The following is a 13,115-nucleotide window of genomic DNA, read 5'->3' as shown; positions in this document are numbered from 1 at the left end:
CCTTCAGCATCTTTGCTACAATGCTTCAAAGGATCTCAAGTGCTCCTGTCCCTCGCAGATGTAAAATACATGAAATAGTATAGGGACATTTTGCCTTTTTTTTTTCCTCCTTTGTTATTTCTCTCTTCCTCCCATCATGGAAGGATGTTATGGAAAAGCCTGGAAGTTTTACATGATCAGATTTTTTCAGATACCTGAAAAAAAGAATTGAACTTTTGTGTGGTCTAATAAACAACATTCATTGTTGTGTCTGATAAAATTTTTAGAAGCTTTGGGTTCAGCTAATGTTAACAAATCATCAGTGTAATAACCCTGCTTTTGGCAAACTCCTTAAACTGTAGGGGTTTGAACTCAGACTGTATTTAAACACTAGCCCTTTAAATCTGGCCTGCATTATTTCTGAAGCTGTGGAGTAAATCTCTTTCATTTGCTGTTGTGTCTTCTGGCATTTATAGTCACCGGTGGAAAGCCAAAATGCTGAATAACAGTTTCTGTCTTATTGCCTTACTTCATCTGAAAATACAGATATAAAAACCTTTTGGAAAAAACGATGACAGCAGTAAAAAAGGTTCAAACCTAATGTAAGAAGCTTTTTAACAGATTCATCACCGGTTACAGTTCTAGTTTGCTGAATGGAATTCCTAACAAACTGCCAGGTATATCTACACTACATCCATATCTAGCATCTAGATTTAAATATGCTCAGATTGAAGCATATTGGAATATTTCTTCAAATATTTACCTCAATTTCAACTCTCTTAAGTGTATAAAACACACAGAACAGTGGAAATGTGATGTTTTTGTGTATGTCTTCAGTATGTGTGGATCAAATAATAGAAATTTTTGACCCTCTAGATCTAAAAAATGTAAGAGTAGTACAACTTGCCATTAACATATAAATTTGCATGTTAAGTTCCCTGTAAAATGGCAAAAGTGATTGCTTGCTTGTGGGAGATGTTACCTAGAGTAACTTTCCCCTGACATTTGGCTGACCCCACCATTCTTGATTGACTTGTAAAGCCTCCTGAATCACTACACAACACTAACTCACCTCCTGATGTATCAAGTGGGACAAAAAAGGTTGGGTTTTTTCCACATCAGGAAAAGCTACTGCATTAATACATCGTTATGCAGAATTTCCTACAACCCAAACATAACAATGTAAAGTAACTCCAGGATTCTTTATCTTTGATTACATCCATTGGTGCATTGCTATAATGTCTAAGAGCTCTTAGTGCTGTACACAATGGCTTGTTTTTAAAAGTAAACTTTGTCTGGACAAAATTTTAGTTTTGTTACTTCCTCTTTTTCTTTCATCTGTTTGCACACCAGATCTAGACAACTTTTTATAAACTCCATTATTAGACAGTGTGAGACAACAGCTAACTAACACAGGCCAACTATGGACTCCCAAAGAACTGTTTCAAAAAACCAAACCATGCAGAAGTACAATAAACCTTCTTCATTTGAGTGAGATTCTTTGCATGGGGATTCAGTTTCTTGGGATTGAAACAGTCTTGCAAATGGAAGAAACAAAATAATGCATCTAATGAGTACCAGTTATAGTGACCAAGGGAAGCAGGCTAAGGCAGTACCTTCTACCTGCTGGGATTCTCTGTACAAGACATCTCTTGGGTCTTGAGGGCTTATTCTAAAACTGGCTTCAAATCTTCTGACAGGATGACATCTTTTTTCCACAGATTTGTTTGTTTGTTTGCTTCAGCACATGAAACATTAAACATTTTTAGTCAATTCTACTTTTACCAACACAAAGCAGAGGGTCAGTACCAAGTAAAATGTTGGTGGTGCTGGTTACAAATCCTTTGTCAATGTTTCTCAGCTCCCCTATCATCTCTACTGTAACAGAACATTTTCCATTATCTAAGAGACTTTCTGCTTCTTGCAGTCAAAGAGTGGAAAGACGACTACATATATAAAATAAACCCAAAATATAAGTTTCAATTTTTTTTTAAGATTTTGAAACCCTGTGGTGTTTTCCAAAATGAAAACAGCTAGAGGTGAAATGTATGGAGACAGAGCCCTGAAGACACTGGTGCAGCTCAGTTTGCATACATAATTACCCTAAGAATGGTCTAAAACATCAGAAACTTGCAACCAAATTTCTCTTTAGAGCCAACATAAACCCAATGTAAACAATTTCAAGTATCAAAGAAAAAAAGAAACAAGACACATGTGCTTTTTGCTGGTGCTGCCAAAAATTACTTTGGCTGACATGATATCACTACCAAAGCATTTGTTAACATAATGTTATTTACTTCTTGTTTTGTTAAACTGCAGTATTTTGTACCTCTGCATGTTTGCACTTTTATTGTGTTCTAGACCATGATTTCAAAGAAACAGGGGTTTGTGCAAAAATATTTAGTCTATCAGTCTGAAACACTCAAGGCAACATCCCTAGAGCAACATCATGCAAAAAGGCAATTTCCCCATTTCATTTATGACCAGAAGTTATGAAGAAAGACCAAGAATTTACCCGATTCCTGGAGATAGCGATACACCAAGAAATTCACTTCGTCACTGGTTATGCTCATCTTAGCCCAACCTCACTATGATGAGGTTTACGAGAAGTGTGATCCACGCTCTGTTCAGGGGGAGAGAAAAGAACAGGTTTTGTTTTATCTTAATTTACTATGAAATGCATTATCAAAACAGAGGTGGGAATTGTTAAGGTACTTAAAGATGTCATACAGTTATTAGAACTGTAACGTCCCCACGTGAGGCATCCATTATGTATTGTGAATCAAGTACTCAGGCTGTACTGCACCTCCTAGTACAATTCAGAAGAAGTATTTAACATACATGAGAGAGTCAGAGGGAGCATTTTAAATACTGGAAGACTTTTCTAATGTCAACTCCTTTACTTGTGTGGCTTTCCTACAGGTTCTTTGGAGACTCCTCTTTACTGTGGGAGCGTTTTCAGAATTGCTGGCAATTCATGTATAACACACCAAAGAATAATATTTCTGCAGCTCTGAATTTGTAATCCAGTTTTTTGTCCACTTGTTCATCCACTGAAGACAGATTCTTTCCTTACAAAACTGTGTTATGCAATGAATGGGGCCAGAGGGGAAGAGAGAGAGAATACCATATACCTTGAGCCAACAAGGAAGACAAATATCCTTGCATTATATAAAGCTGTAATATTATAATGTCTCGGTTCATTTATGTTGAGCAAGAATTAAACTCCAATTTTTCATTTAAGCAATTGCAACCTTGAGGATGACGGTTTTACATTACTATTTTGGGCATATACTCTGCTAATAAAAACACTGGGTTTAGATGATAAATCTGTTTTGAGCATTTTCCATTAAATCTTGATGATTCACTCCTGTTTGGGAATCTGACTCAAGTAGTTTGGTTTTAGAAGACCCAAGCACTCCTCAGACATAAACTGTGCAGCTGTGTGAGCCACACCATACCTGCGAGTGAGGGATCACGCACAGCTTTGCCACGCGGGGCTCTCACAAGTGCAAGACCGTGGGCGTGTGCCGGGCGTTTCGGTTTCCCGCTTGTCTCTTCCTGGCAAGTGGAAAGGTCGCCTTTGTTCATGGAAAACCTCCTCAGTAATTCCTGCTGCCTAAAGCAGCACCTGCTGCTGCAGGCGATGGTGATCGACGAGGCTTCCCCCGCTGATGGCTTAAACCAGCAGGTCACTCATGACTGTAACAGATGTCTCTGCATATTTATGCAAATGGAGGTCTTTGGAACCCTGGTAAGCCTCTTATTATCCCAGGCTGTATTTCATCAATAGCTGGGATGCTGGTTTGTCTTACGAAACCATAGCTTGCTAATTTGGCAGACATCTTCCTCAAATACTTGAGTCTTAATTGTTGTAGCTTACATTTCATGGAGAACAAGAAGAAACACGGTACTGAAAATCATTCAGTCTCTGTAAGGAAAATTTCATCTCCTTTGGAAAGGATGAATGCTTTCTGCTAAGATTCTGGCTGAGGACAGCATCAGCTGTATCCAACATCCATTCCTGTCACACATGCCACGTATTGCCCTGGGAAGCCACTCAGTCTCTGTTCTCCTCAATCCCTCGTCTGTAAAATGGGCTCAAACTGCTCTGCCACACAATTAGGAGACTGGAAGCACGGGTAGTGGTTAGGACTGAAGTTACCAAAGCTGGCAACTTCATGCAGGGAAAGCACCACTTCCAGTATAACTTTATACACACTTCTTCCAGATAAACAGACTTGGACCTGAATTATTAATAACCTCCTGTACCCTTTTTACATAATCATTGCTGTACAATGAAGAACAGGATAAACATTCACAGCAACAGTTAAGGCCATTTTCATCTCCGAGTGCTAAAAATACATCTGTATCGTTGCTATGGCCATGATAGTAATAAATCAAAAGATAATTTGATCGCTGTGGGTTGAAAAAAAAAAACACCCCACTTTTAAAAGCATTTTAAAAATAGCTGCTTCAGAGTTTGGTGGTAGGAAAGTTGGTAAAGATGAAACCGCTTACAAAAATTCAGTTTCAGCAATGACGTACTCTGTGGTAAGATGAACTTTATTAAAAAAAAAATCAAAACCTTCAAATGCCATTTCTGGGTGCATCCTGACAATTTTAGATATTAACATGGCATTTCCCACATACAGAGGGTTGCTTTGGGAAAGGGGAGGCAAGGGAAAGGGAAAGGAAGATTGCTCAGTTTTGTTTGTTTTCCTAAGATGACTTTTCTTAAATTAATTAAAATCTGAGAAAATCAGTGTGATTGCAAAATAGTCTCCCAGCTCCAGAAAAAAACCCCTCTACAGCAGCTACCCTTGTATCCGAATCCCAAGTACACCCAGTAATAGTTGAATTTACAATGCATTTTCTCTGAAGTCAGTCAACAGGAATTACTTTGACACATGTGTCAGATCATATCTTTATACACACATTGTTACCATGCCACAAAAATAACCAGATGATCTCCACTCATATATTTAAGGTTTCTTCTCTCCCACAGATGTCAGGGTAGCAATCAGATACACAACTGTAAAGCTTTTACCTGTCCAAAGCAAGACACAGATTTTGCCTTTTACCCAGAAAAATCTATTAATTAGAAATCTGGCTGACCACGCTCCATTTCATTAATGCTATTTTGATTCCCTTCTTCTCTGCAAAGAAACAGTACAAATAAAACCAGCTAAAAAAGACGTGGTGGGGAGGAGAGGAACATAAGGAACAAACAACTAGCCTCTCTCTCACTATATCTTTTAAATGTAGAAATGTAAACGTCTGTAGCAAATCACAGAAACTTTCAGTCACTACTGTGATTGATTTATTTCTGCTAATTGATGGCCTCCTTTTGTTACTGACAACTGGTATTACCTAGATTAATAGTTTTTTAAAAGAAATGAAGTGCAGTTTATAAACAATACTGATGTGCCTTTGGAGACATTTCACATTGAAACCAGCAATAACATCTTAATTCTTCAAAATTCTTCAAGAGGATTAACAAAAAGCATTCAAATGTGTTTGAACTTTCTTTACTTGAAACACTTTCTCCTGCAGCCAATTACACATAATGGGAAGTTCTATTTACTTCAACCTCTAAAAATTTGGCTTGTGATCCTGTAGATATTTAAGAATGCCCCAAAATGTGACCTGAGCCAATTAACACTTCCCAAAGCATAATGGATGCAAAACATACAAACACCATCAGTGGATGGATGGGTTGTCAAGATTATTCAAAATTAAATCAAACACTTATTTTAAATAAACAACTCTTAGTTCTATCAGACAGGTTTGCAGAAGTGCTTCCCACATGGGGTTTAAAATCTGGAATATTACCCCAAACACCACCAATGTTTCACCTGGTGCTGAGCTGGCTCCAGTGGAGCTGGAACTGCAGCACGCCTCCCTGTGCTTGGGCAGCCAGGCCAGCCTCCTCCAGAGTAACCACAGCACCTGGCCTGGCTCTGCTGGGCACCCCATACCACTGCTCCCAAATTAAACCCGCCTGGAGCACTGGGAATCCTGCTAATGGGCCACACAAGTGGCTCTGGAGAAGGCAGCCTCATGTACAGCCATGGTTCAGCACAGTGACAGCCAGGGCAGCCTCAGAATTATTTATTCACATCCCATCATCCCCTTGCTCAAAAGGATTGCTCTTCCTTTGCCAGGCATATTTTAGCTGCCATAAATAAGGGAGATCTGGCTGAAGAACCAAGGGAAAATGATCTTTTCAATTTTGAAATAGCCTCTGAAGACTCAACTCCTCTGCCTCTTTTCCAAGTGATGGTCACTGGGTGTCCCAGGGCCATGTCCTGCCCTCCAGGCCAACCCTGGGGCAGGGGACAGCCAAGGTTATTCTGGGAAATGAATTTACATTTGCTACTTGAACCAGCATGCCATCCATAGAGACTGGGAATTACCAGTCAGTCTTCTCCTCAGGAAGACAGAAACAGGTCAGATATTTAGGGAAAACACCTAAACAAAAACCTAAACCTGAAACTTAAATAGGAACTTGGGCACTTCCCATTTGTGCATCCAGCCCTGCTAACAGAAATTTATCAGATGTCTGGTCTGGTTCTCATCTTACACCTTCAAAAATTCTGCAAGCTCCAGTTTGCTTTAACTGAATGCTGAGCAATTGTCAACTTCTTGGGAGAGATTTTTTTTGGGGTCATTGTGGTAAAATAAACACTATACCCTTCTTCCCCCATGCCCTCTTCTCCTCCAAACCCCAGCTGAAGCACTCAAATTTTCATTTATCTCCTGCAGAGATAAATGAAATGTCTTCTCACAACTGAAACGTTAATGATGACAACATTGTCATTAAAATGACAGGGAGGTGTAAAGAGAAATTGTGTCTTTGCTTTGGGGGAAAAAAGCCAAAAAGCAGAGGTTCCATAAAAATGAAAACATTCCACAAAATTCAAACATTTAACATTGTCCACTTGATGCCCTGCTGCATGGGAACCAGAGTTCACACACTCATGCTCCCATTTTCTCACCCAAGACAGATCTGTGCACCAAAGTGCATCTCTCAGGACCTAAGACAGTCTCCCCATCTCAGAGAAGAGAATGTGAATGTAATTACTGAAGCAGACTCCAGGAAGGCACCGTGGCAGCACAGCCAAATCAATGTGTTACTGTTTTGTATATGCTCCGTAGCTTAATGAAAAACACTTCCCAAAGCCAGAAGCCACTTCTCACAAAATGAGTCATTTAGGCAATCTCTGTGTTTTCTGTTGAAAAATACTTTCATCAGAAAGTTTCAATGAGCCCTACGCTTCTGTATTTCTGGGATGTGTGTTACTGTGGAGCCAGAACAGAGGCAGCAGCCAGCAGCTCTTCCCCAAAGGCCAACGAGCTCTGCTTGGCCCTCACCAATGCATTCCTCAGTCTTGGCTTTTATCACAGCTGCCTCTTCTCTGGAGAAACTCCAGCATGCTGCTTTCTCAAAATGCCAAACCAAACTTCTGGGAGAGGAAAAGAGCAAACTCTGCCTCTTCTCCCCTCACAGTCTCTCCTGCCATTTCATGAACCTAAAGAGCAAAACATCTTTTCTTCACAAGTATTCTGACAATGAGACCATCACACTCCTCCTTCTGATTACAAGGTGCAAAGCACAGAAGAAAGATTCTTCCTAACTCCACTATGACCAAATTGACAGTGAACCCTGTTCAAAATGCAGCTTGAGCAAGCATGGCTTCCTGATTCCTCTTTGCAAGGCTTGATCAAGACACCCTGCTTCAAAACCATCAAATGTAAACATAAACAGCTGCCCATTCTAGAGATCTTGCACTTAAGAAAGCAAATCAAGATGTGCTCCCAACAAGAGCTGCACAGTATCTCCCTGGCCCTGCTTAATGAGGACACAAACATGTTAACTATCTTCACTCTAAATGATAACTACATGTCACCCAAACCATTTAGTGACAAAAATGAGGCAATTCAAATATCTCAGATCTAATGTACCACACTTGTTACAGATGCTCACAGATGTGAGCATCACTTACACTGTTAATATTTTGAAGCTTTCTTTACAAGAGCAGTAGCATATTTGCTCTTTTGGGGAAAACAAAAGCTGAGATTCCCCAGAACAGAGTGATTTCCTTTGGGAATGGTTATTGAGTTGTGCATTATGCACTGTCTCACTTGGATGTCTCTCACCCATGTTAACAGCACATCAGTAAGGACAGGGATCTCAATGGCAGAAGGCAATAGGCTTGTCAAAAATCCTGCACTGCCAAATGTTAAGCCTGGTTCTTATTTTGGTTTTAAGTCTATTTATTTACAGTGACCTTCTGTTGATTTTTAAATCAACTAAACCAAAACAAACCCAAGGAGCCACAGCTCATTCCTGTCCTCACTGCTGCCTGTAAGAGCACACTCACATGAAAAGTTGTAACTACTAAATCTGTACCTGAGAGCTTCAGAAAAAGTTGGCATGGATATAATAAAAGCCTACCTTGGGTCCTGACACATCAGGGTATCTCATTCTACTAGCCAGTGAGCTCAACCATATCAGTGTTCCAAATCTGGTATCAATCAGAGACAAATGAGGAATACCATCTACAGACATGTACAGTGATCAATTAACCTACAATTCTGTCTTCAAGAAGTCACTCTTGATGAACCAAATGCTGCATGGCAAACCTGGCAAAAATGAGGTTTGCATTTCAATAAAATCAAAATGTTGTTCAGGGAGAAGGTTGATTTACTATGCAACATCTAAAAAAAGTTGTCTTTGAACAGATTAATCATTTTTTGAATAGTAACTGTTCCTACTGTATTTCTTATTTTAAAAATCTGCAATGAATTACCAAAACGGTTGGCCTGTCCAGGAAAAAATGTTAACAAAATAACACATCATCTAGTAAACTATCAAAAAATAAAATCAAGGAAAAAAAGTATCACAAAGTTATTAATAAAAATTATTTGGCCAGTTAAACACTTTGGTGGACATAATTGCAGAAACTTTATTTCTGCATGAATACTACTTTTCAATAAACTATAAATTACTTTCAAACTGAAGAGCCATTTGGAACAAAACCCACATCTATTTATTTAAAGAAAGGGCAACAAGAGATATTCCAACAATTTGTAAGTGCTATTCAAACATTTTTCAATTAATCAACAATTCCCAGAGCAAAAAAACTAATCATCAACAGAAGATAAGCCTTTAATCACCAAATTCCCAGCAAACTTTACTTCCTCTATCAAAAGGTTCTGAACAGTGCATCAGATCTTTCATAGTTATAATCCCTTAGTTTGATCAGGTTGTTTTTCAGTTCTCAGCTGGTTTACTTAATTACATCAGCTTCCAGCATTTCAGCTCTAAGAGTTCAAGTGGATCTTTTCCAACTGCCTTTGCTGCAAAATGAAATGGGTTTTCCAGTATTGATTTTTCCTCTTTGTCTCTTTGCTAAGGGGAAAAAGGAAAAAAACCCCACATTCGCTCTTCCTAATTAGTGCAATTGTGTTTCACCTCTTTCATAACTTTGTTCTAAGATGAGGCACCTTCAATTTTTTTAAAAAACAGAAATGTCATTTACACGAATATATTATATGGAAAGCTCTGGAAAGCCACAGAAAGACAAGTGGGAAAGCAATGGTTGACAGTAGACCTAGAGCTTGCAAATGAAATGAAAATAATTGTTTTAAAATAAGAAAAGAAGGAATTACAGAGGCTTGAGAAATCAAAACACATGATTGGATTTAGTTTGAGAACCAAGATACCTCATCAGTCTTGGAACAACTGAAGTCAATTGGGAATGCTGCCACTAAACAGAACCAAGGATTTTCTTCCTTACATGAGCACAAAATTGCAATTAGGACCAACCCAGGGACAATGGTATGTGTCCACTCATTTCAAACCAATTAGGCCAAAATGCATGATTGTCTGATGGTGCAGTTACCGATGGTCTGTGTGCGTTTCCATGCACGTCATACAACAAAAATGTGCTTTAAATCTTACAAGTAGTGCTACATGTTCAAAAATGTTAAGGAAGATTGCAACTTTAAAGAGATGGCACAATTTCTCCAAAGATAACCCATTTTCTTTAATTTTGGTGAGAGGGCAAATCTGTCTCAAATTTAACTTTTCACTTAATATTTAACTTTTCACTGGATTTTCAGTAAAACCTCGACAAAACAAAACATTGGCACTTAAATTTCTCATCTTTACTTCATACTCAGAGTTTTGAGGTGAAATGAATGCGATGGCATGAGCTCTTACTAGAAATGGCTGTACCTGGTCCACATGTAAGATGACACAGCGGAACTTCTAGAATGAACATTCCCCAAAAAAAACTAGAACAAAGTGCAGTTTCTTTTTCAGCTGACACTTAATACCAAATATACACTAAAAGAAATGTGAAGTATCTTGAGTTCTGAGCTGGTCTGTAAGAATGGGCACTGGCAGGCATCAACTGTGATGAGACAGCCCATGGTCTAGTAGAGGATTGGCTTTGAGGTGACACTGTGTTGCTGGGACACAAAAGGAGCTCCCAGAAACCTCCAAAAGGCTCAGCCACCTGCTATTTGGACAGTGGGGATTACCAGCCATGGCATCCATTTTAAATGAGACAATTGCAGGGCAAGGAACATAAGAGTGATGGGCCTGGAAGGACAAATGAGAGACAGTCTGAAGGATTTACCCAAAAGACAGAATATCTGAATAAGGCTTTTTTGATTATTTGTGATTTTTATCTTTGCTGCTAAAATGGTTCAACTGGTAGCTGGGGTCAAAATCTTGATTTCTGCAAACACATCTGAGCGCCCCACTGCAGAACTGGGCTGTGCATTGATTGTGCACCTTATTTTTGAAGAGTGAGGTAAGGATAAAACATCCATGTGTGGTTTTTTTACCATGTTCCTTATACAGACTGTTTTCTACACCACCCTGAGGGTAAATTCTCATTACAAAACCCAGACCACCACCACCTCATGGCTGCAGTGGTGCCAGTGCCCAGTACAGTGGTAGGTGCTTCCAGAACCCAACATGCTACAGACAGGTGCCCTGAGCACTGCCAGACCATGGATGTGGCGTGCAGAGGAGTGAGTGCAAAGGGCTTTGAGACTTGCTCCTGCACCTTGTCCCTTTGTCCCACAGCTGTGAGGCAACCCCACAGCTCTCCAGGCAAGTGGCAGCACAGACACAGCACTGTCACCAGGCAGGAGGGCCTGCTCATCCACATCCCTGCAGGTTTGTGTGCTACATCCTCCACAGGACCCAGATACCCAGTAAATCCTGTTTCAATTCCATGCCTAAATGAATTTCATCCTGGCTTAGTATCCCTCATGACAGCTTGACACAAGTACAGTTGGAGAGAAGCTAAGAGTGAAAACCATTCTGGTACTACTGTCTCATGACAACACTGCTAAATTGTGTGATAAAGTCTTCTCTTGGACTTACCAAAGCTCTACTTGAGAAGAGCCATCACAATCTGTGCTAGGCTAACCAGCCTACAGCTTTCTAGCCATGCAGGCTGGCCCCACACAGCTGGGGGTTCCTAGAAGTAAAGGACAGGAGAAGGAGCAGTGTTGTCCATCACATGTGGGACATGGACATGGGCACATCCCTGACCCCACCATCTGGGATCTGCCCATAGGAGAGAGCCACCAAGGTCTAGAGAGCAGCAGGGAGCTGCAGCAGCTCAGCCAGCTCATGTCTGGATGGCCTCAGGCAAAGGGAATGTGCAGGGATGTCATTAAGGGGGTGTGTTTTTATTAGTTTCTGCTAATAAGCTAAGCAGATGTTACTGGAAAGAGTTTGATGTTATTTTTCCATCATTTCCAATGGTTTTTTCCCCCTCAGAAAGCAAAGGGAGTAGATCTTGCCACATATTTCAACCTTCCCTTGTTCCCTCTGTAGTATTGTCAAAAATGTATCTGAATATTTTCTTTATTTTTATTATTATTACTGTACAAAGGGAAAAAGCATTTTCCCCATTTGTCTATAATTCCAAAATAGCTGAAAGGATTATACTCCAAATTAATGAGGAAAAATACTTTTCAGACTCACAGCATGGAAAATTTAACCCTCCCCCAAAGAAGTATTTTTCAAATTTTAGAATATATAAAAACAAAGAACTATAATGGAAACTATTTCAAACTTTTATTATGGCAGTTCCTATTATAAACTATTTATAAAAATTTTAACTATGGCTATAAATATTTCATGTTTTCCCTTGAATAATCCTAAGAGAATGTCAATGTTAAAAGCTGTAAGGACAAAGATTACATAGGGTGGGACAGTGGAGAAAAATATATACATAAATTCAGCATATATCACTGCTGTGTATTTAGTTCTTAGTGGAAATCTGTTGCAGCATTTTTTTGGTGTGTGCTAATTTTTTTACACATAACCATACAGCTTATATTGGTTTGAGCTCTGGAGAAGGGTTATTAAATGTCTCCATTTTATGGAAGTTATAGGACTATTTTCCTTGTTGAAAGGTGGAGAGGGGAGGAAGATGGATGGAGGGAAATAATTTGCATTTAAAGAATGCCTGTAGAAACTTCTAAGTAATCACTAAAGCAAAAAGTTTGTTTCTAGGTTATTCTTCTGCATTCACATTGCTAAATATGTTATAGAGAAACTTCCCATTAAAAATCAATTCAAAGAATTAAGGATGAGAAATTTCTGTCTAATAAAAACTACCTCAACCACCAATTTCAGACACTGTTTGTCTTCAACTTTTCCTCTCAATGTTCTATAACCAGGATTTAAATAGCTAAGAAAAATTCACACACAGTGTATCCAGTAATACAATCCAAGTTGTACAACACTTTCACATATATTATCTGCCTTTTCATCCATCCTCCCCCCTTTAATGCTGTAATAGTCCAAGAGGGGTGAGGCAGTCTCTTCAGACTTTCCTGGCTTTTTGGGTGAAGAATGAACACCACAAAATGACAGAGATTCACATTTCTGGTGGCAGCATTATGAGGTCCTACACAGGCCTAATATAAATAGCAAAGTCCATGGATTAAAAGGCAATGCTAAGAGGAAAGCTTTCTAACCTCCTTTTAGAAAAAGCCATACAGCCTAGAAAGTAAGATGAACTAAAAAAATCCTTTGGGAGTTAGAGACAGACATGACATAATCTAAGGTTTTCACAAAAAAATTCAGTTAAATA

At 39.2% G+C, this 13,115-nt stretch overlaps 1 protein-coding gene across 3 annotated transcripts in view; it reads right to left on the bottom strand.

The window, feature by feature from the left end:
• Positions 1 to 13,115, bottom strand: part of TBL1X (transducin beta like 1 X-linked) — a 244,390-nt gene that overhangs the window by 50,573 nt on the left and 180,702 nt on the right. For all 3 annotated transcript variants that reach the window (XM_054271693.1, XM_054271691.1, XM_054271694.1), the window contains one exon: positions 2,495 to 2,602. In XM_054271693.1, coding sequence (XP_054127668.1) covers positions 2,495 to 2,552 — 58 coding nt within the window. In that variant the 5' untranslated portion in view covers positions 2,553 to 2,602. The remainder of the gene's footprint in view (positions 1 to 2,494; positions 2,603 to 13,115) is intronic.

Source organism: Melozone crissalis, unplaced genomic scaffold (genome assembly GCF_028551555.1).
Source record: "Melozone crissalis strain CALT ecotype California unplaced genomic scaffold, PUWL_Pcris_2 ptg000013l_1, whole genome shotgun sequence".
Classification (NCBI taxonomy): domain Eukaryota; kingdom Metazoa; phylum Chordata; class Aves; order Passeriformes; family Passerellidae; genus Melozone; species Melozone crissalis.
The sequence above is the reverse complement of the archived record's forward strand: the minus strand, read 5'-3'. Positions and strand labels throughout refer to the sequence as shown.